Source organism: Theropithecus gelada, chromosome X, assembly GCF_003255815.1.
Source record: "Theropithecus gelada isolate Dixy chromosome X, Tgel_1.0, whole genome shotgun sequence".
Lineage (NCBI taxonomy): Eukaryota > Metazoa > Chordata > Mammalia > Primates > Cercopithecidae > Theropithecus > Theropithecus gelada.
In genome coordinates this window covers 18,582,540-18,607,406 of record NC_037689.1, presented here as the reverse complement: position 1 = coordinate 18,607,406, position 24,867 = coordinate 18,582,540, and the positions used below count along the sequence as shown (strand labels likewise).

At 40.5% G+C, this 24,867-nt stretch overlaps 2 protein-coding genes across 2 annotated transcripts in view; one reads left to right on the top strand and one right to left on the bottom strand.

The window, feature by feature from the left end:
• Positions 1 to 14,489, bottom strand: part of MED14 (mediator complex subunit 14) — an 86,867-nt gene extending 72,378 nt beyond the window's left edge. The window contains exons 1-3 of the mRNA XM_025372379.1: positions 13,957 to 14,489; positions 8,066 to 8,092; positions 5,163 to 5,268 (exon numbers count right to left, since the gene is read on the bottom strand). Coding sequence (XP_025228164.1) covers positions 5,163 to 5,268; positions 8,066 to 8,092; positions 13,957 to 14,171 — 348 coding nt within the window. The 5' untranslated portion in view covers positions 14,172 to 14,489. The remainder of the gene's footprint in view (positions 1 to 5,162; positions 5,269 to 8,065; positions 8,093 to 13,956) is intronic.
• Positions 14,125 to 17,463, top strand: MED14OS (MED14 opposite strand). Its single transcript, XM_025372380.1, has 2 exons — positions 14,125 to 14,549; positions 16,954 to 17,463. The coding sequence occupies exons 1-2, from the start codon at positions 14,208 to 14,210 to the stop codon at positions 17,011 to 17,013; spliced, it is 402 nt and encodes a 133-aa protein (XP_025228165.1). The 5' UTR covers positions 14,125 to 14,207; the 3' UTR covers positions 17,014 to 17,463.
• The last annotated feature ends 7,404 nt before the right edge of the window (positions 17,464 to 24,867 follow it).

Sequence of the window (24,867 nt, the reverse complement as noted above, 5' to 3'; positions counted from 1 at the left end):
CACCAGACAGCATCTCTGGGCTCACCCAAAGCCTGGGGAAACTTGCCACCCTGAAAAACACAAACCTGACTGGCTTTGCCACCTACTGATCATAGAGCCCTAGGGCCTGGAGTGAAGGTAAGTGGTAGCCAGGTAGTGGTTACACTGGGCCTTGGGCAAGACCCAGTGCTGTGCTGACTTCAGGTCTGAGCTGGTGCAGTCCTAGTGGTGGTGGCCATATGGGTGCTTACATCACCATACCCCCAGTTCCAGGTGGCTCAGCACAAAGAGCAAGACTTTGTTTGGAAGAAACTAAGGAAAAAGAACAAGAGCCTTTGGTTGGTAATCCAGAGAAATCTTCCAGATCTTATCCAAGACCATCAAGGCAGTACCTCTATGAGTCAGCAAAAACCACAGCATTATTGAGCTTGGGGCCTAAGTACCTTCAAATATCTGGAAAGCCTCCTCAAGAAGGACAGGCATAAACAAGCCCAGACTGCAAAGACTACAATAAATACCTAACTCTTTGAGGCCCAGATCTAAAAGCATCAAGATCATCCAGGAAAACAGGACCTCACCACATGAACAAAAGAAGGTACCAGGAACCAATCCTGGAGAAACAGAGATATGAGACCTTTCCGACAGAAAATTCAAAATAGCTGTTTTGAGGAAACTCAAAGAAATTCAAGATAACACAAAGAATGAATTCAGAATTCTATCAGATAAATTTAACAGAGATTGAAATAATTGCTTTAAAAATCAAGCAGAAACTCTGGAGTTGAAAAATGCAATTGGCATACTGAAGAATGTATCAGAATCTCTTAATAACAGAGTTGATCAACCAGAAGAAAGAATTAGTGAGCTTGAAGACAGGCTATTTGAAAATACACAGTCAGAAGAGACAAAAGAACAAAAAAGAATGAAGCACACCTACAAAATTTAGAAAATAGCCTCAAAAGGACAAATCTCAAAATTATTGGCCTTAGAGAGGAGGCAGAAAAAGAGAGATAGGGGTAGTAAGTTTATTGAAAAGGATAACAACAGAGAACTTCCCAAACCTAGAGAAAGATATCAACACTCAAGTACAAGAAGATTATAGAACACCAAGCAGATTTAGCACCCACACGACTACCTCAAGGCATCTAATAATCAAACTCCCAAAGGTCAAGGATAAAGAAAGGATCCTAAAAGCAGCAAGAGAAAAGAAACAAATAACATACAACAGAGCTCTCTAATACGTTTGGCAGGAGACTTTTCAGTGGAAATCTTACAGGCCAGGAGAGAGTGGCATGACATATTTAAAGTGCTGAAGGAAAAAAAACTTTTACCCGAGGATAGCATATCCGGTGGAAATATCCTTCAAACATGAAGGAGAAATAAAGACTTTCTCTGACAAACAAGCTGAGAGATTTCATCAACATCAGACCTGTCCTACAAGAAAAGCTAAAGGGAGTTCTTTAATCTGAAAGAAAAGTATATTAATAAGCAAGAAGAAATCATCTAAAGGTACAAACTCACTGGTAACAGTTAGCACACAGAAAAATACAGAATATTATAACACTGTAATTGTACTATGTAAACTACTCTTATCTTAAATAGAAAGACTAAATGATAAACCAACAGGAAATCATAACTACAACAACTTTTGAAGATACAGAACTTTTCAAGACAATAAGAACTAAAGAGAAACAAAAAAGTTAAAAAGGAGGGAGATAAAGTTAAATTGCAGAGTTTTCATTAGTTTTCTTTTTGCGTGTCTGTTTATGCAATCAGTGTCAAGTTGTCATCAGTTTAAAATAATGGGTTATAAGACAGTATTTGCAAGCCTCACAGTAACCTCAAATCAAAAAACACACAATGCGCCAGGTGCAGTGGCTCACGCCTGTAATCCCAGCACTTTGGGAAACCGAGGCAGGTGGATCACCTGAGGTCCGGAGTTCAAGACCAGCCTGGCCAATGAGGCAAAACCCCGTCTCTACTAAAAATATAAAAATTAACCAGGCGTGGTGGCATGCGCCTGTAATCCCAGCTACTCAGGAGGCTGAGGCAGTAGAACCGCTTGAATCTGGGAGTCAGAGGTTACAGTGGGCCAAGATTGCGCCACTGCACTCCAACCTGGGCAACAAAGCAAGACTCCGTCTCAGAAAAAAAATAAAATAAAATACAACGGATATAAAAAATAAAAAACAAGAAATTACATCATGTCACCAGAGAAAATCACCTTCACTAAAAGGAAGATAAGAAGGAAGGGAAAAAGGAAGAGAAGACCACAAAACAACTAGAAAACAACAAAACGGCAAGGGTAAATCTCTACTTATCAATAATAACACTAAATGTAAATGAACTAAACTCTCTAATAAAAAGGCACAGAGTGGCTGAATGGATTTAAAAAAACAAGACTCAATGATCTGTTGCCTATAAGAAACATACTTCACCTATAAAGACACACATACACAGACTGAAAATAAAGGGATGGAAAAAGATTTATATGTCAATGGAAACCAAAAAGGAGTAGGAGTAGCTATACTTAGACAAAATAGATTTCAAGACAAAAACTATGAAAAGAGACAAACGAGGTCATTAATGATAAAGGAGTCAATTCAGAAAAAGGATATGATTGTAAACATATATGTATCCAACACTGGAGCACCCAGATACATAAACCAAATACTAATATTATTAAAGAGCAAGATGTCAATACAATAATAGCTGCAGACTTCAACACCCCACTTTCAGCACTGGACGGATCTCCCAGACAGAAACTCAACAGAGAAACATGGAACTTAATCTGCACTATGGAACAAATAAACCTAATAGATATTTACAGAACATTTTATCCAAAGGCTGCAGGATACACATTCTTCTCCTCAGCATATAGATCATTCTCAAGGATAGACCATATGTTAGGCCACAAAGCAAATCTTAAAACATTTAGAAAAACTGAAATAATATCAAGCATCTTCTCTGACCACAATGGAATAAAACTAGAAAACATTAAGAGGAATTTTGGAAACTATACAAACACACGGAAACAATATGCTCCCAAATGAACAGTGGGTCAATGAACAAATTAAGAAGAAAATTTACAAATTTCTTGTAATAAATGATAATGGAAACACAACACACCAAAACCTATGGGATGCAGCACTAAGAAAGAAAGTTATAGTTATAAGTGCCTACATCAGAAAAGAAGAAAAACTTCAAATAAATAACCTAAGGATGCATCTTAAAGACTATAAAAGCAAGAGAAACCCGAAACCTAAAGATCAGGGCAGAAATAAATGAATTTGAAATGAAGAAAACAATGCAAAAGATCAATGAAACAAGAAGTTGATTTTTTGAAACAATGAACAAAATTGACAAACCTTTAACCAGACTCACAAAGAAAAAAAGAGAGAAGACCCAAATGAATAAAATCAGGGATGAAAAGGAAACATTACAACTAATACCACAGAAATTCAAAGGATCATTAGTGGCTACTGTAAGCAACTACATGCCAATAAATTGGAAAATCTAGAGGAAATAGATAAATTCCTAGACACATACAACCTGTGAAGATTGAACCATGAAGAAATTCAAAACCCAAACACACTAATAACAAGTAACAAGATTGAAGCTATAATTCATTATATTAATTATAATTTGTCTCCCAGCAAAGAAAAGCCCAGGACCTTATGGCTTCACTACTGAATTCTACCAAACATTTAAAGACGAACTAATAACAATCCTACTTAAACTATTCCAAAAAATAGTGGAAGAGGGAAAACTTCCAAACTCATTCTACAAGGCCAGTATTACCCTAATACCAAAACCAGACAAAGACAAATCAAAAAAAGAAAATTACAGACCAATATATCTGATGAATGCTGATACAAAAATCCTCTCAACAAAATACTAGCAAACCAAATTCAACAAAACATTAAAAAGATCGTTCGTCATGACCAAGTGGGATTTATCCCTGGGATGCAAGGATGGTTCAAAATATACAAATCAATCAATGTGATATATCATATCTATAGAATGAAAAATAAAAACCATGTGATCATTTCAACTGATGCTGAAAACACATGTAATAGCATTCAACATCCCTTCATGATAAAAACCCTCAAAAAACTGGGTATAGAAGGAACATACCTCAACATAATAAAAGTCATATTTGACAGACCCACAGCTAATTATCATGCTGAATGGAGAAAAACTGAAAGCCCTTCCTCTCAGACCTGGAACACGACAAGGATGCCCATTTTCACCACTATTATTCAACACAGTACTGGAACTCCTAGCTAGAGCAATCAGACAAAAGAAAGAAAGAAAGGGCATCCAAATTGGAAAGGAAGAAGTCAAATTATCCTTGTTTGCAGATGATATGATCTTATATTTGGAAAAACCTAAAGACCCCACCAAAATCTATTAGAACTGATAAATTCAGTGAAGTTGCAGAATACAAAATCAACATACAAAATATCAGTAGTATTTCTATATGCCAACAGTGAACAATCTGAAAAAAAAACTCAAGTTTTTATTCCTTAACGCTTCTTGAACATAGCATAAAACTTTATTTCTGGTAGATTTTAGCATCTTTGGTACACTGCACTGCATGTCACTTTGCATTCCAAAGAGTGATTCAATAGTCAAAAGACCATGAGGTTCTCGAAGGCAGGGGCTATTCCTTATTGAAGATTCCATCCTCTGTCCCCTATACCCTGTGCTTATTAGAGGTTTGGAGAATCAGTAGATAAACAGAAAAATGTTGTTATCAGCCTCTGTGACCTTGAAGAAGCCATATAACTTCTAGGAACCTTATCGTTTCATCATCTGTAAAAGTGGAAAAAAAAATTACCAACTCTGCCATTCTCACAGGATTGTCAAGAATTAATAAGCAAAATGTAAGGGAGAACCTTGCAAATTCTAAGGAATCGTACAAATATAAACTAACAATTTTCCCCCTTTTTCCCCAGTCTCATATTTAAAGTCTCCTCATGTAATGATGTCTCCAGCTACCTCCTCTTCTTTCTGATCAGGTGTCCATAAACAAATACTAAGTTTCTGCAGAAATATACATTATCATTCAGAAATATGATTATTCACGTCACTCAAATCGGCAAGGATAGTTAAGGTTAAAATGTCTATCATAACATCCGAAAACTTATTTTATACAAAGTAAAATAAAAAGTTTAACTCACCGCACATTTTTCCACTTTGCCAGCATTATTAGCCCATTTCACTAAAGCTAATAATCGAACGAAGAGTTGGCGTGTCCGGCTAGCAAACTGCACTATTTCTATTTTCCTATAAAATAAAACAACTCTTAAAGAACCAACATATTAGAAAAAGTATTTCACAATTTATTTCAGCTGAGCAAAAAATAAATAAATATATAAATAAATCAGCCTTTGCTTAAAACCACTACAAAATGAGCCACCTAAAGTATTTATCTAAATATGAACTATTGTCACATTTTGTATACTATCTGCATATGCTTTTTCACCTCAGAGCAATACACCAAATAGAATGTTTTAGCAGTAAGTCACATTTTTAAATTGATTTTATATTGTAATAAAAGTTGTTTACAAAAATATACTAAATTCAGTATATGGCAGTAGAAGTAAACTGGTTCACAGAAGGGATTAAATGAAGAGTTATGAATTATCAACTCATAACTGAAATTAGGAGTAATTTAATTAGTAAGTAATTAGTAACCCTTTTGGTAAGTGAAAGGAATTGAAACTGATAATTACCAAAGCCTGAAACTGTATTCATTCTACAAAAGGGCACCATTTCCCATCCTGCACCAGCATGAAAGATTGAATAATCAGGCCGGGCGCGGTGGCTCAAACCTGTAATCCCAGCACTTTGGGAGGCCGAGACAGGCGGATCACGAGGTCAGGAGATCGAGACCATCCTGGCTAACATGGTGAAACCCCGTCTCTACTAAAAACTACAAAAAAACTAGCCGGGCAAGGTGGCGGGCGCCTGCAGTCCCAGCTACTCGGGAGGCTGAGGCAGGAGAATGGCGTAAACCCGGGAGGCAGAGCTTGCAGTGAGCTGAGCTGAGATCTGGCCACTGCCCTCTAGCCTGGGCGACAGAGCGAGACTCCATCTCAAAAAAAAAAAAAAAATTGAATAATTAAAGAACTTAACTATGTAACTCTTTACCAAACTAATTTCAGTGACAAACTTGGATACATTAAAAAATATCCAAGCAAAGCTAAAGAAATTACTTTGAGTACTAAAAATAAAAGGTCTGTCCATATCTAGTTTTATCCTATACTCACTATTATTCCTTTTCCCCCAATACTCATTAGTACTTTTATCTCATCCTAAAGCCCCAAAAGCTTTACTAATGTCAATCAACGTGTTAGCTACATCTCTCAACTTCATAGCAGCTATAAAACTGATAATCATATCTTTCATGGTCTAAGACACTGAAAAAAATATTCAACAAGCCAGGACTGATGACAGGACCCAGCAGGACACCAACCTCCCTCCAAGTAGGCTCTGACCTATTAATCTTAGTACAGCTGTTCAATGACCTACAGATCCAATCCACATCTCTGCATCTTGCCAATACCACCACCATAACACAATGCACCAAAGTAAAAGTTCTTGCTGAAGTACAATCCTGACTGAAGGCTAGAGGCTAGCTCCTACTGAGAGCACACATAGCCCACAAGCACCCTAAAAGGCTCTCTTAAAGATAGGCCAGCAATGATTAGTGGTACTATAAAGAGAAGAATCAAGGGCATAATTATAACTCTTTGCCAGTGTCTATGAAGGATCATGAGACAAGACTGAGACACAGCAGAAATGTTAAACACACATTAAGATCCAGCAGATCTCAGGGCTGGGAACCTCAGTACCTTCACTCTAACTCAGCAATGGCTTATAGAGGATGCAATGTTTCTGCTCCTCTCACAGAGCAAACACACTTGTCTATTATTAATTCAGTTTCCCAAATGCAGTCCTCTACTAGAATGGAGATGTCCCCCTTGTAAACTACAGTAACATGGTTTTCTGACACCATGTCGTCCCAAGTGATAGGGAACATGAGTTTTCCAAAGGCCCAGTTTCCCTTCATACCCCACAGGAGACAGAACAAATCCTTGACTTAATGTTTTCCCCCTTTAATACTGACCAGCCAAACCATAACACAGGTTTCCTTAATTGTCTCTTTTCCTTCTACCTTTTTGATCTCTAAGTCGATCAAAAAGTTAAGCTGGGGTTGGCAATGGAGTGTTGCAACTAAGAAATGCTAAAAAGTTGCCAAGTGATTTGGTATTTAAAAAAAAAAAAAAATCAACCAAGGAGCATAAGTAGTGCCAAAGATATGGTCAAGTACCGTATACTGTAGTTACAATTTAAATCTCCATCAAATGATTTTTTTGAAACTTTAGTTTAGCTTGTTCCTTTGGCCTCTGGAAACATTTTAGCCTTAAGTTAAATCTTAAGCTCCAAGCTCCAACTGAACCAAAATGTTAACTATGTAACAGTAGGAGCAGCAGGCAAATGTCAATTCTCTAAAGATACTTAATAGCATCATTGTTGCAAGTGATAAATTAGCAGCCAACTTTTTTTTTTTTTTTTTTGAGACAAAGTTTCGCTCTGTCGCCCAGGCTAGAGTGCAGTGGCCTGACCTCCGCTCACTGCAACCTCTGCCTCCTGGGTTCAAACAATTCTTCTGCCTCAACCTCCTGAGTAGCTGGGACTACAGGCGCATGCCACCATGCCTGTGGCAGTCAACTTTCTAAAGCCAGTCTGCTGCTCCTCGGCGTCTTCCTTTACAGACTATACCTTCTACATCTTAATATCACCCTTAGGGACTTGACCAGGTCAGTCACTCAATAAAGGTTTGTAGAATAGAAGATGTAGAACTGGTCTCACACCAACTATTGTTAAGGGTTAGGAAATTACATTTCCCAGGACTCCCTAAACCCATGGTGTGAAAAATCATTCTAGACTCTTTGGGCCTAGGTTTCCAATCCACAGCCCTACACCACCCATACCCACACACCAACACTCATAGATTGATCAATAAAGAGACTTTAAGGGTTTGTTTGTTTGTTCGTTTGTTTGTTTTCATACTCACCTTTCCACATCAGATTTCCTTGGCAGTCTAAGACAAAAAAAACAACAAAAAACAAAAAACAAATTGATTAAATACATGTATACCTTCATTCTAATGTGATAATAGTCTTTACTTTGACTCTATTAAATACATTAATGTTTCAGAAAAACTGGGTAAACAGCTACTACAGGATCATGTGGCTACCTACGCTTTTTTAGATTTATGAGTTTCCAGCAGCATGGTTGTAAGGCAAAAACCAACCAAAGAACATTTCTCTCCATTCAAAATACTTCAAAACGTATTGCATGAACCTCAAACATTTAAAAAGCCCAAGTCCCACATTAGCACACTATATCATAGGGTAACAGAGAAAAGATTATTTTAAAACCAAAATGGTCACAGATGCAGAACTTACTACTTTGTTGCCAGCCTCCCTGTATCCAATGGATACCTGTTTCCAAGCAATAATCCCTCCATGTTGTCTTATGGTAGACAAAACTGGAAGCTAAGCATACAAAAGGGCCAGTGTATGTCAAGGGTTTTACAGTAATTATGTTGCATGGTGGTTAGATGAAAAATGTTTTATTGCTTTTAAACAGCTCCAATAGGAGTTTTAAATTTCTTTTTGCTAGTCCTCCAATATTGATAGCGAGCAACCAATGTCAGCTTCTTCCCAGAGAAGTTATACCATTTAACATTCACATCCACTGATGTCTAGAAAGATCCTTAATGCCTCCTGAATTGCCACATTCTGTTAACCTCTATCCCACAGTCCAAGATTCAACGGCCTAAACAACTCTCATGCCTCTTTCATAGCTAATCAGTTCTTGAAGTATACACACCCAGCCATTTAGATTGTCTCCCACCCATGTGCCACAGGAACAGAAAAACTAAAACTACTTCCAGAGGTTCAAAGTACAAGGAGGAGAAAATATTAAAATGAGCTCTGGCTTATAGTTACCTGCTATTCTTAGGGTAGACAGTGAGATGGAAGTTAAAAGTTATGGTCAGAATGATAAAGAGAGCTAGGTGGGATGAAGACCAGAGGGATGAAGCAGAAATTAAGGTCCTGTTAGAAGACTGCAAATAAAGGCAGCTACTGGCAAGTTCCTCTACATGCCAAACCTCCTGAGAACACTCCTTGAGAATCCACAGCCCTTCCCCTGTCTTCACCTCAAGGGAGGGGGAGAATGAGAACGATGGGTATCTATAAGGGGAGAAGGGGAGTAGAGCCTCGGGGGTAGAAAGAACAGCAATCATTGTTTCCACTCCTCCTACCTGCCTCAGAGACCCTAAAAGGACCATCTCATGTCAGAGGCAGCATCAGTTCAGGGACAAAAGACAGGCTTTGCTGCCTGCCTCCCCTTTCCCCTATTCCTCCTAATCTGTTTGAAATTCTTTTATGGATAAGAAAGTTACCACATAGGGTAAAAGCTCTAAAATGCAAATGTTGGGAGGTAAGGCATAGAAATTTATTTACACCAAAGCACAATAAGACAAGATGCCATGACTGAGATCCTGGCATTTTCTGATTTTAATTAAAAGAAGTTAAAAAAAAAAAGGGGGGGGGGGCAGGTACATGGCTCATACCTGTAATCCCAGCGCTTTGGGAGGCTTGGCGGGGGGCGGGGGTTGGGCTGCAGATCACTTGAGTTCGGGAGTTCGGGACCAGCCTAAGCAACACGGCAACCCCATCTCTACAAATAATACATATTAGCCAAGTGTGGTGGCAAGTAGTCCAGCTACTTGGAAGGCTGAAGTGGGAGAATCACCTGAGCCCTGAAGTTCAGGCTGCAGTGAGCCATGATTGTGCCACTGCATTCCAGCCTGGGTGACAGAGCAAGACCCTATCTCAAAAAATAATAAAGAGTAGAACCTAGGTCTCTAAAAAGTCAAGGCAGAGAGTAAACTCTAGGATGAGAGCGTGTATGTTGAGGGGGAAGGGAGGTGGACAAGCAGAAAAACCCAGAAATCTGAGACCAAAACAAAACCACCTAAGTTGCCAAGGTTGTCCTTTTTACCTTCGATAGTTCACACACAAGCATCACTTGTTACTGAAATGAGTAACTGTTTCCCTAAAGACTCATAAAGTATAGCTAGAACAGGGGCTCTACATTAACATATTAATCCTGACAGTTTTTAGGGAAAATATACTATTTAGGAACTTCCATGGTAAGTTTCCAAACTAATTTTATTAATAATTACCACAATCAAAAGTGAAAAAAGTTTTTTAGTATACCTGTGTATCAAGAGCAAAAATAACTTTTCCTATTAAATTTCCCATGATTTACAATTCTTTTTGAACAATATTTTTATTGATGCATTAAAGACGTATGGTTTCACAGTACATATAATTTCATACATTTATACAATTTGTAAAGATCAAATCAGTGTACTTGTGATATCTATCACCTTAAATATTTTTCTTTATGCTGGAAACATCTGAATTATTCTCTTCTAGCTATTTTGAAGTGTACAACAGATTCTTGCAAACTAGTCACCCTACTGATTTATCAAACACTAGTTATTTCTTCTATCAAACCATATATTGATTTATGACAATTCTAAACATTCATGTATTAAATCAATAAATACTTAGTTAAGTCCTGTGTGCCAGGCATTGTTCTAGGCCCCAGGGAAAGTCATAAACAAATCAAAATCTCTGTCCTTATGGGGTGGGAACGAACAACAAACTAATAATGTCAGGTGGCAATAAGTGCTGTAAAGAAAAATAGAGCAGCAAGTAAGAAGGATAGAGTGAAGGGGCAGAGTACTATTTTATAGGTGGTCAGAGAAAATCTTTCTGATAAATTGTATGTAAACAAGGACCTAAAGGACTAATGAGAAAGCAATCCACACAGATTTCTAGGGAAAAAGCAAGGGCTTGAAGATGGCACCGTGCTAGGCACTAACAAGAAACATCAAGAAGGTTTGGAGGCTGGGCGGGATGGCTCACACCTGTAATCCCAGCATTTTGGGAGGCCAAGGAGATTAGATTACCTGAAGTTGGGAGTTTGAGACCAGACTGGTCAACATGGTGAAATCCCATCTCTACTAAAAATACAAAAATTAACCAGGTGTGGTGGGGCATGCCTGCAATCGCAGCTACTCAGGAGGCTGAGGCACAAGAATCACTGGAACCCGGGAGGCGGAGGCTGCAGCAAGCCGAGATCACACCACTGCACTCCAGCCTGGGCAACAGTGAGACTCTGTCTCAAAAAAAAAAAGTCTGGGAGGCAGAGATGGGAGGATTGCTTAAAGCCCAGAGTTCAAGATCAGCCTGGGCAACATAGTGAGACTCTTGTCTCTATCAAAAATAAAAAAATTAGCTGGGCGTGGTGGCACATGCCTGTAGTTCCAGCTATTTGGGAGGCTGAGGCAAGAGGAGCAGTTGAGCCCAGGTCAAGAGGCTGCAGTGAGCATGACTGTGCCACTGCACTCCAGCCTGGGCAACAGAGCAAGACCCTGTCTCAAAAAAGAAACATCAGGAAGGGTAATGTGGTCAGAACAGGATAAGCAAAGAGGAGAGTTTCAGGACATGCAGTTAAAGAGGTAAGGGACAAACCAAAAGTGGTAAAGAGGTTGGAAACAAAAAAAAAAAAAAAAAGAGGTAAGGAAAAGAGAAGGCACATCATGTAAGGCCTTAAAGGTAAGATGACCACATGTTCTGGTTTTCTGGTTTGCCCAAGACAGTCCTGGTTTATGCCTCTTGTTCTGACATTATTATCATCAGCCCCACTATGCTCAAAAGTGTCCCGGTTTGGACCATAAATTTTATGATCACTATACAGGTGATTATCAACACTTTTTTTTTTTTTTTTTTTTTTGAGAAAGGATCTCACTGTCACCCAGGCTGGAGTGCAGTGGTGCGATCATGCTCACTGCAGCCTCAACCTCCTGGGCTCAAGCGAACCTCCTGGGCCCAAGCAATCCTCCCACCTCCGCCTCCCAAGTAGCTAGAACTACAGACTTGGGCCACCACACCCAGCTAATTTTTTATTTTTGGTAGAGACAGGAGTCTCGAACTCCTGGGCTCAAGTGATACCGCCTCAGCCTCCCAAAGTGCTGGGATTACAGGTATGAGCCACCACACCTGGCAATTATCAAAACTTTTTAATCTCAGTGAGATGGAGAACCATCGAAGGGTTCTGAGTAGAGAAATTTTAAAAGAATCATTCTGGCTATTTTGTGGAGAAGAAACTATAGAAGGGGCAAGGGAACTACAGAGATACCAGTGAGCTAACTACTGCAGTACACAGGTGAAGGATTAGGTGGCTTGGACCAACACTTGGTGGAAGTGTTGAGAAATGGTCAGACTCTGAAGACAAAGATAACAGGACTTGCTGATGTATGTAGGATGTGAAGAAAGAGGAGCTAGGAGTTACTCCAAAATTTTTGGCCTGAGCAACAACAGGAAGAATGGAGATACTATTTAGTGAGATAGCAAAGAAGGTTTTGCAGGAGGGAGGACAGTGGAATCAGGAGTTTGGTCCTGGAGTTGCTATGTTGAAACGCCTATCAAGATACTGAAATGTAGGCATCTGGATATAGAGTCTGGAGTTCATCAGAGAGGTCTGTGCTGGAGATACAAATATGGGAATCATCATATAAAGGGTGTGGGACTATAACTACATACTTATTCTACAGCAATAAAACAGATGTTCCTCTCTTCATACACCAACTCCTAAAATAGTAAAAAGACAAAAAACCACAATTCAAGGAATTTCTACAAATCCCCTATGGAAAAGCAAACTACACCACCGATAGCATCAGTTTTCAACATTTTTTTTCCATAGCTCTATATAGGATAGCGACCTTCACATACGTTAAACTTTCTCATGGATATTCTTGGATTTTTATGAAATCCAACAATAAATGGTGCAGAGAGGTATGTCATTACAATAGTCCCTAATCCTGACAGCTATTTAAATTTCTCATTAGCCATGGGCAGGCTTCTTTAACTCTACTTTTTTCTGTCCCATTCAAAAAAGTACAGTACATCAAAACTGAGAATGACGTTTTACAGGAGTAAGTGGAGCCTATTCTTTCAGCCATCTGCAAACAAGTATCTGTTATCAATCTCTAAAAACGAATTACTGTGACGCTTTACAGCCTAATATCTGCATACTAATGTATCTCAACTGATAACCCTGATCTGAAGTCTTGCAATAGATAAAAAATAAAATTCTGATTAACTTTTTCTGAACCTGGGTTATAAGATGTACAACTGAGTCCCAAAATGTTACGGTGCCTTTTCTTCACACACTGAAATTCATTAGTATATTCTGATCCTATTCTGAAGGGATTAACAACTTAATCATGCCCCAAGGCATTTCATGGGTAACTAGGTGATTTATAAACCCCCTTCATACTCCAAGAAATAACAGACTACATACAAAAAAAATTTTACTCACACTAACTTCATTAAGACCTCAAACACTCAAAAGTTCCAGAAAAAAGTACTTTGAATTCAAATTTGTATTTTATACACAACGCATGTAGCTCCTCTATTAACTTAGAAGCAATAACAGCTTACATTTAAAACGTATCGTCAAGAGGCTGTAATACAAATTTCCCGTCTATGGAGTTTTTTCTGAAAGCTCGAATATTATGTATTCCAGCCAAGAAATCAAGAGAGTTCTGTTGGGAACTCGGACAAAAATTTCATACAATTTTCAGTGGAAGTGTAACAACACGCAAAATTAACAAGTCTCGGTTGCATCGTTGCCAGGAAGACCCCAGATACAAAGCTGCTTCTCCACCTCCGCTGAACCCCAGGAGTTCAAAAATTCTAGACTAAGCAGTCCAGCGGAGAACACAGCAGCCTCTCGGGGAGAGGGAGGTGCAAACGTCTCAGCCGGTTGGGCGGGAAGGGGGGGCTGGGGAACAGGCAGGGGTTTCGGGGCACTTACAGGTCCGTCAACACCATAAGCTCCGAGTAGGCCCGGTGCAGCAGAAATTCAATGAGGGTGCTCAGCCGGTAGCCCGGGCTAGCCGCAGCTGCAGCGGCCGCCGCCACGGCGGCTCCCGGGGGAGGAGGGGCTGGGGCTGACGGGGGTCCGCCGCTGCCCCCGCCGCCGCCTCCGGGCGGGACCAGCTGGTGGTTCTCCAGCTGCACTGGGGCCATGGCGGCGCAGGACCGGGCTTGGCGCAACGGCACACGATGCGGTCCTCGAGCCTCCCGGGCGCTCGGTCACCGCGCCGAAACGGGAGCGGGCAGAGTCGCCACCGCCTACCGCCGGGCCGCCTCAGAACAGGAAGCCGTGCGCCGACCGCGGAAGCCCGCCCCCATGTAGCGAGAAGTCCGCCGACCCCAGGGACGGGAGCGAGGGGCGGGGGGAGGCGGGGATCGGGGGGAAGCAGGGCGGCCCCGCAGAGGGGAAGCTGCGCCTCCGCAAACGCTCAGAAGCAGCTTCGCCAGACAGCCGCAACGTACATGTTGACTGCCCGAGGCGGAAGTCGATCGGCAGAGCGGAAGGGGGACCTGCAGAGGACCTTCCGACAAGTCTGTGTCTGTTCTCTCAGCTGTCTAGCGCGGCAGCGCTGGGGGGCGCGTGGGAGTGAGGCGGTACCTGTGCGCGCGCGGGAGAGCGGAAAAGGGAGCCGCGCGCCGCCGGAAACCAGGGTGAGGGCTGAGTCGGAGTCGTCAGCGGGAACGTCAGCAGTTGCCCCGCCCTTACCCTTGCCGCTCTCCCTCCCGCCTCCGCCCCCTGGCGTTGTAAAGGCGACAATTTGCCCAGAGAAATCCACCATCGCTCCGTAAGTGGGGCACAAACACAGCCGAGGGAGGCCTCCTCTAAATGTTCGTGAATTCTGGTTCTGGAATCGCGAAGAAATGGTAGCGGCCGCGCGCTTGTGATTCTCAGGCCTTTGCTCCTCCCATACACGTCCACGGCGCGTTACGTGGGAGAACGTTTTCGCCCTTTTTTTTTTTTTTTTTCAAACTGTGGGAAAAGGTGCTAGAAAATATGATTGCGGGTAGGGACAGGGCCGCTGGCAGAATAACTCAACTTTAATAGAGTCGGGTGTATGCTGAGGGCGTCACCGTCCCCCAAATCCTGTCAGTCCCACACAAGAACGGCCCTTAAATCTCCTGCCACGGGCTCTCATACAGTTTTTGTCCTTGCTCTCGCAGTCACCGCTCTATTCTGAAGGGCTTTTCAGTTCATCCATGCCTACCACCGTCCCCCTATCAAAGTCCACGTTTAATTTTTTGCACCTGCTTTAAAACAGCAATTCTCAACCTCGGCTGCACTTTGGAATTATCTGAGTTTTGTTTGTTTGTTTGTTTAAATACTTAGGTCTATGGGGTTCCACCCCTATAGATTCAGATTTAATTGGTCTGGCGTGAGGTCTGGGCTTGGGGATTTTTTGACTTTCCCAAGGAGATTCTAGTATGCAGCTAACGTAGAGATTCACCATTAGAAGCATTCGTTGCTGCGACCCCTTTCAAACATCTTTTTGCAGTTTCATCTCCTCTTAGGTGTAAGGGATGTTCATGATGTTCCCTAAGGTTAGAATACTCTTGCTGTCATCACTTGAGTAATTCTTTATCATTGTTGAAAGCGGCTCATCTGCTTCTGAAGGTGTAACCTCACTTGTTCCCTCCCTTTGTGGTCCTAAAGCACATTGGAACAGAATATCATTGTGCTAGTTATTAAAATGCATTGGGATTATTTATACCCCCTACAGATACAGTTGCTGGAAGGCAGCTACCTCATTTTTAAATGTTATTTTTATTTTTAATGGTTGATAGTATATACTTATGGCATACAATGTGATGTTTTGAAACATGCAACCTTTGTGGAATGAGCAAATCAGGCTATTAACATATCTATCAAATGATATACATACTTCTTTTGGTGAGAACATTTAAAATCCACTTTTAGCAATTTAGGAAGATACAAAAGGTTATTGTTAATTGTAGTCACATTGCTGTGCAATAGATCACCAGAACTTATTCCTCCTGTCTAACTGAAACTTTGTACCCTTTGACTAATATTACCCCTTTCCCCATCCACTGCCCTACCCAGCCTCTGGTGGTAACCACCATTCTACTCTCTACTTGTCTACTTCTTTTTTTTTGGGGGGGGACAGAGTCTTGCTCTGTCGCCCAAGCTGGAGTGCAGTGGCACGATCTTGGCTCACTGCAACCTCGCCTCCCGGGTTCAAGCGATTCTCCTGCCTCAGCCTCCTGAGTAGCTGGTATTACAGGCGCGTGCCACCACGCCTAGCTAATTTTTTTTTTTTTTTTTTTTGTATTTTTAATAGAGATGGCCATGTTGGCCAGGCTGGTCTCAAACTCCTGACCTCAGGTGATCCACCCACGTTGGCCTCCCAAAGTGCTGGGATTACAGGCGTGAGCCACCATGCCCAGCCTGAATTTAATTCTTTTTTAAAGCGGAATAGTATTCTGTTGTGTATTTATACCACATTTTTAAATTCATTCATTGGTTGATGGACACTTTGATGCCGCATCTTAGCTATTATGAATAATGGTGCAGTGAACATGGGAGTGCAGACATCTCTTCAACATGCTGATTTCAGTTCCTTTGGATATATACCCAGAAGTGAGATTGCTGCATCCTGTAGTAATTCTATTTTTAGTTTCTTAAGGAACCTCCATACTGATTTCCAAAATGGGTGTACTACGAATTTACATTCATATCAAATAGTGTACAAGGGTTCCCTTTTCTCCACACCTTCACCAACACTTGTTATCTTTCATCTTTTTGATTATAGACATTCTAACAAAATTTGTTTGCTCCCTACACAAATTAATTGTGTGGTTTTAATTTGCATAGAGAGGCAGGCAAAGGCTACTCTGCTAATGGCTTTAGAGGCCACAGTAAGAAGTTTAGGTTTTATTCTAAATGCAAAGTCATTACAATGTTCTCATTTTTTTCTAGGTTGGTCAGACCATGCCCATGGTTCCTCCTCGACTTGACTATGAATGCCGCATCTGTTGAATGAATGCAGTTTCTGCTGTTGCTTTCCATTTTGGATAGAAGTGATTGCAAATCTTATCGAAATAATGAAAAAAATACTTTTCAATTCCTTTTCAACCCTTTTGAGTCTGAGGGGCAGCTGTACATTAAATGAAACCATATGTATCATAATTTCATTTTTCCATCAAAAAGGCTTTAAAGGAAATTCCCCTTTTTCTCCATGTTTTGCAATCTTTTTTGTTCCTTTTGTTAAAATCAGATTAATCTCATGAAACATCTGAAGCATTTCAGTCAATTTAAGAGCTGAGAAAATATCATGCTGCTAGTTCTGAAACGATCTGAAGTGTGAATCATGTGATCACCAAATAGAGGAACAACTGAAAAATGTGAATGAAAGAAGTATGTACCTATACTATAGTGTCAAATATTTTACTGTAAGCTTTAAAATGATAAATTGGAAACTTTCCAAAAGTGCTTTAAATATGGGTCATTTCTTTAGTAACTCAGCCAAACATACTAACATTTTCGTTCTTTCCCCATTAATTTATTCTACTAGCCCTTCCTATGTTTGCCAAGTGGCTATATTACTGGAATCAGCCCAATTGTCCCATAGAACCGATGTTTACAGTCTTTTAAAATAAACATAGATATTAACCCTTCCAGTTTTAAAGCTTGAAACTTATATTTGTCTTAACTGAGTTCCTTTCTCAGGAAAATAACCCTCACGCCTCCCAGATAGTTTCAAGAAACCGAAACCAGGTCACCATATCTAGACAATGAGAAGCCAGGTCCCTCATCCTTCATGATTTCCTTACCTCTCCCTAATTCCTGTTTACCCACATGTAGTTATATTCCTTTCCCACTATATAAACCCCCAATTTTAGTCAGTCAGAGAGATGGAATGATTACTTCCCTGACAATAGTCGTTGTCTCAGTGATTGGCTTTCTGTGCAGGGAGCAATGGGACCTAGACCAAACCCCTGGCATTTTGGTAACACTATCTGGTTGGGAGGTGGGATATCACTGCACTCAGGAGCTTTTGTTTACCTCTCTGGTCTCCAATAATTCAAGCACAGTAAGTTTCATAGTCCTATTGCTGAATTTTCACCCTATTTTTCTTTAGAATATTATTTTTCATAAATAATACTTTTCTATTTTTAAAGATATCTATTCAACTCACAGAAATTTCAATAAACTCCCCATCTCCTGCCGCTTATTCCCTTACTACACTGTAACTTCACTGGTTACATAGTACATGCCATTCCCTCCCACTGAAGATATCTTGCATTATGTTGCAGATACTTGAAATATTGTTTCCTGGCTCGCTTTTCATCCTTCAAGAATCAGTTTTAATGATAAAATCCTCAGAGACACCTTCCTGACTATCTTACATTAGGCATGTACAAGGAACTTCATTGCAGCTTTATTTGTAGAAGCAAGAAAATATGAATGATCTTAACTGTCTCTCAGTAGGAGAATAGATAAGTAAGCTACTATATTTTTGCCCAGGCATGGTGGCTCATACCTGTAATCCAGGCACTTTGGGAGGCTGAGGCAAGCGAATTGCTTGAGGCCAGGAGTTCCAGACCAGCCTGGCCAACATGATGAAAACTCTGTCTCTACTAAAAATACAAAAAAAAAAAAAAAAATCTAGCTGAGCGTGGTGGTGCAAGCCTGTAATCCCAGCTGCTTGGGAGACTGAGGCACGAGAATTGCTTGAACCCGGGAGGCGCAGGTTGCAGTGAGCCAAGATCCACCACTGTACTCCAGCCTGAGTGACAGAGCAGGACTCTGTCTCAAAAATTAAATAAATAAATAAATAAATAACTATATTTTTATGTAACTGTTCAAATGTATTACAGCTATGTAAACCAACATGGATACATCTTAAAAACAATACTGAATGAAAAAAAGCGAACTTTTTGATACTATTTGTGTCCATTTTAAAAGCATACAAAAGCCAGACACAGTAGCTGATGCCTGTAATCCCAGCACTTTGGGAGGCCAAAGCGGGCAGATCACCTGAGCCCAGGAGTTCAAGACCAGCCTGGTCAACACGACAACACTCTCTCTCTACAAAAAAATACAAGAAATTGGCTAGGGGTGATGGCATGCACCTGTAGTCCCAACTACTCGGGAGGCTGAGGTGGGAGGATTGCTGGGGCCTGGAAGTCAGAGGTTGCAGAGAGCTGAGATCACACCACTGCATGCCAGCCTGGGCAATAGAGCGAGACCTTATCTCAAAAAAAAAAAAAAAAAAAAAAGAAAGAAAAAGAAAAACACACAAAATAATACTCTATAATTCAGTATATTGTAGTAAAAGTAAAAAATATAAATGCGGATGATATATACCACCTGCAGGATAGTAGTTACTTCTAGGGAGGGCTAAAGGATAAGATGATGCTTTGTTGGTTACTAGCTATTTTATCTTACGGATTTCTGGAAGAAAAACATAAAGGAAGTGTGACAGTATTAATATCTATTAAATCGGGGGATAGAGATCTGATTGTTAATACATTCTGTACTTTTCAATATTTTTAAATATTTCATAATTTTAAAACATTTAAATTAAAGTGTTTCTATTAGTATAATTTACACTAGCTGCCATTAAAACTCCAAAATCTTGGTAACTTAACGGAGTAAGAGTTTATTTCTCATGCTCACGAATCTCAATAAAGATGTACCTGATGGGGACTGTCCTCTAAGTAGTAACTCAGAGACCCAAGCTCCTTCCATTTTGGGAAGCCATCACTGTATGAGATTTTTTTTTTACGTCCACCCATGTTCCATTAGCCAGAATTAGTCATACAGCCCATTTAAAGTCTAGGGACCTGGAAAATATGGTCTTCTTGTGTGCTTAGGGAAGAAATGAAATAGTATGATGAACAGATAGCATTGTTTTTACCACAATATTAAAGTAGTCTCCTCTTTTATTTCCCTTTAGGGCACAGCCTCTGAAATCAGATTGCTTAGATTCAAATCCTAGCTCTACCACACACTATCTGAACGCTCTCCAGCAAGTTACTTTACTTTGCATGATCTCAGTTTCTTCATCTGTAATAATACTGCTTACCTCAAAGGATGATTGTGAAGAATGAATGAATTGACATTTGCAGAGGGCTTAAAACAGTAAGTGATCTTTATCCTTTGGTGATCAAACAGTAAGTGATCATCATCATTTAGGATCAATAAGTCTTGTATTTGCTTATTCACCTAATAACCTATGAACTTTCTTCTCCTGTCCTCATGTGGCTATCTTTCTGATCTCCCCACCTACCACAGTGCCTAGCTGCCTGGCTTTAATGAATGAATGGGATGAATATATTTTTGCACCAACCTAATATTTCTTCATTTATATGCTATAGTTCTATTTGTATTACATTTACTTCTGTAGGATTAAGATTGACTTACAGGCTGGTCATGGGCTCACACCTGTAATCCCAGCACTTTGGGAGGCCAAGGCGGGCAGATCAGGAGGTCAGGAGTTCGAGACCAGCCTGGCCAACAGGGAGAAACCCCGTCTCTACTAAAAAAAAATACAAAATTAGCCAGATGTGATGGTGGGCACCTGTAATCCCAGCTACTTGGGAGGCTGAGGCAGGAGAATTGATTGAACCCAGGAGGCAGAGGTTGTAGTGAGCCGAGATTGTGCCATTGCACCCCAGCCTGGGCGACAAGAGCAAGACTCTGTCTAAAAAAAAAAAAAAAAAAAAACCAACCAACCAACCAAATGTTGACTTACATATATTTATGTGAAATAAAGTGTCAGGATTTTTTGGGGGGAAGGAGGGGGACAGGGTCTCACTCTATTGCCCAGGCTGGAGTGCAGTGACACAATCACAGCTCACTGTAACCTCTATCTTCTGGGCTCAAGGGATCTTCCTGCCTCAGCGGAGACTACAGCCACACATTACTGCACCCAGCTGATTTTTAATTTTTTTTGTAAAAAGGAGGTCTTGCTATATTGCCCCAGCTGATCTCGAACACCTGGCCTCAAACTGGCCTTAAGGGATCCTTCTGCCTTGGCCTCCCAAAGTGTTAGAATTACACATGTGAGCCTCCATGCCTGGCCTCAGGAATTTTTTTAAAAATGCTTCAGAAAGCCAGACGCGGTGGCTCACACCTGTAATCTCAGCACTTTGGGAGGCCAGTGCAGGTGGATCACAAGGTCAGAAGATCGAGACCATCCTGGCTAACACGATGAAACCCCATCTCTACTAAACATACAAAAAAAAAATAGCCGGGCATGGTGGCGGGTGCCTGTAGTTCCAGCTACGCGGGAGGCTGAGGCAGGAGAATGGTGTGAACCCAGGAGGCGGAGCTTGCAGTGAGCCGAGATTGCGCCACTGCACTCCAGTCTGGGCAACAGTGCAGACTCCGTCTCAAAAAAAAAAAAAAAAAAACTTCAGAAAAAAATGTTGGGGAGTTAGATGAAATAAGATTAGCAGAATGTTAACAGTTGTTAAAGCTGATGATGAATATATGGGCGTTCATTATAGTCTTGTTTTCTGTGTTTCAGAATATACATGATAAAAAGTTCAAAAAAAAAAAAAGACTGGAAATGGATAGTCAACTAAAGGCTCAGATCTTTTCTCTTTCCTAATGAGCAGCCTTTAATATATATGTATTCGTTTTCAGTTTTAAAAAATTATAATATACAGAGTGTCTAACATAAAAAAGAAAACGACATGGAAACGTCAATTATAATTGCCTATAAAAGAGATAAAAGTGTCAAATATTTTAACAGTTTTGGTTTCAGGCCTTGAAAAGAATGTTTCCGAGGAACTCTTAAAAAAACTTATACGATTTTATAATCTTAAAATTTTCTAACTATGCTAAAATTCAGTATCTTTTGAATAAATGATTTATAATGGGTGAACAAAAGAAAAAGAAAAAGAAGGGCATTACTACAAATAGAAAGGAGAAGGAGGGAAGGAGTCCATTTAGAATTATTATATTCTTCATTAAGAGATAAAAATCTTGTCTTGCCTTGTTCTGTTTGTTGGAGAAGAGCCCCCCACCTCTGGAAGGGGCAAGGGAGTAAACCTGCCATCCATAGCTGCTCAAAATAAACAATGAAATCAGAGTAAGACACCATGGCAAACAGCAGGGGCATGAGCATGGTAGCTCTGGTTCCAATGCCTCCAAGTCTCACAGAATGTTGTGATGAGCATGGAGACTATATGCACAGTGAGTTGTGCCATAGCTAATGGAACCCAGGGCTGAGGGCTCCATGCCTTAATTCTTACCATCAGATTGAATCAAAGTTGCCTTGGTGCACATATGAGGAAGGAGCTGAGGTGTCAGACACAGCCAAATAGTCATGTTATTGTGAGGGTGTCAGGTATGGCTAAACAGTGCTGCTATTGTGAGAGTGTCATGTGCAGTGAAATAGTTCAGATCCTGCCATACCTACATGGGTGTTCTGTTTTTATAGCATGAGGATGGGGATGGTAAACCCAGCAGCAGCGTTGTGTTGCCAATTGCAGCTGCCGCCTGACTCGGGTGGGCCAAGTGATTGTTTTGCCATGCTGCAGTGCTACATCTAGGGACAAAGAAAGCATTAAATGTTTTCCCCCTTCCCACACCTCCTGGGGACTAAGGTATTCCTTCCCCAGGTCCCAGGTTTATTGCTCTTTCCATATAGTCCATTTGTTTTAAATCAGTAGCCACTATTTCTCCTTTCCCCCAGCCATCCACCACCTCTACCCAGATGGATGAAGGCTCATGGGAACTGGGCACAATGGGTAGAACTTGCAACAGCCCATGACATCCTCTAACATTGCCCAAGTAGGCCACTGTAGGGGTACTCTAGGGCCCATGAATTTCACCAACTATTATCCTCATGGCCTGTACTCTTCTATGTCCAACAACTGAAACCGAGTCATAGCAGAAGCAAAAGGTTGCAGTCACCTTCTTCCTGTTGCCTAACCTTAGGATGAAACCAGTCAGGCTTACCAGGCACTAAGGGCTAGCAGAAAAAAAGACTAGGGGTGGCTGAAGATTGTCAGGATTCTGTCACAGATACATAGCACCAGTCTCCCATTCCTCCTACCCCTTCCATCCTGGCCTTCCCTAGGCAATGGGAAATTTTGAATATAATTGATCAGAAAACTCATTCAGTCATGTGCATATTCTAGGAATATCTAGTGTAGGTAAATTGTAACACATGTCTATGAGAAAGAAAAAATTTAATATTTATTTCACTTAAAAATATAGAGACAAGTAAGTTTAAATAATAGCCTTTGTTACTATAGTTACATCCAGTGAGGAACGAAGAGGGAAGAGCCCCTCATAACCAACAGATCTTGTGAAAACTCACTCACTATCACGAGAACAGCATGGAGGAAACTGTTCCTATGATGCAATCACCCCCAACTGGATTCCTCCTTGGACATGTGGGGATTATGGGGATTACAATTCGAGATGAGATTTGAGTGGGGACACAGAGCCAAACTGTATTATTCTGTCCCCAGCCCCTCCCAAATGTCATGTCCTTTTCACATTTCAAAACCAATCATGCCTTCCCAACAGTCCCCCAAAGTCTTCACTCATTTCAGCATTAATACAAAAGTCCAAGTCTCATTTGAGACAAGGCAAATCCTTTCTGCCTATGAACCTGTAAAATAAAAAACAAATTAGTTACTTCCAAGATACAGTGGGGGTACAAGCATTGAGTAAATGTTCCCATTCCAAATGGGAGAAATTGACCAAAACAAAGGGGCCACAGGCCCCATGCAAATCCGAAACCCGGTGGGGCAGTCATTAAATCTTAAAACTCCGAAATGATCTCCTTTGACTCCATGTCTTACATCTGGAGGATGCTGATGCAAGAAGTGGGCTCCCATAGCCTTGGGCGGCAGCTCCTGCGCAGGCTGACATTGAGTATCTGAGGCTTTTCCAGGTTCATGGTGCAAGCTTTTGGTGGATCTACCATCCTGGAGGCTGGAGAACAGCGGCCCTCTTCTGATAGCTAGTTCTATAGACCCTTCAGATTGGGGGATAGGATCTATAGTCTTAGTTTAATTTTGGACACACTTGTTTCCTAAAAGTATACTATAAAGTCTGATTATAAAATATTCTGTTAGTATTTGTCTGGGTTACAGTGTTCATATGTGTGATCTTCAGAGTCTTAAATGCTATTATTCAGTCATTGTCACATAAATTGACTCAAAAGTTCATCTTACAGTGAAAGAAACATGAAGGATTGATTTTAATCCAACTATCCAAATAGACTTCCTATCAATGGAACTCAGACAGTGGTGCACATCTGGATTTCACAAAATAATGTCCTATGGTCCGAATTTAATAGCCCTTGGCCAAAAGAAAGGACTAAGAAAGTACAACCTAGCTCAGAGTGAAAAAGTGTTACAGAAATCTGTCCAGCCATTCATTAGACTGGAATAATACACAGATAAAGTCAGCTGCACAGTTCAGTATCAGGGGATGGTTAGGCCTTAGTGTGGCACACTTAGCAAGACTGTGCAAAGATCTTTGAGACCTATGGTGGACTACCTCACCTGTAAACCAGTGGAAAGATTTGTACAGAATTCACTTTTACTTCCAAAAAAATTAGCCCATTATTTCTAATGATTTTTGAAGAAGATAGAATTGAGCCAAAAAGGAAGGAAACTTCAAATTCTAAGATAAAAGTAAAGCTTAGAGAGAAAACAATGCTCCTGAAGAAAATATGGATTATAATTTTAGTTTTACTTTGATATTTATGAAACATGCCAAAATTACTTCCTCTGGATGTTATCAAAAGGCATAAATAAAATGTGAAAACATTTAGGTCTGCATTAAAAAAAAAATAAGAGGAAAGTGATTAGAGCCCTCCAAACCAGAGATAATAGGCTAAAATTTGAAAGAAAATAT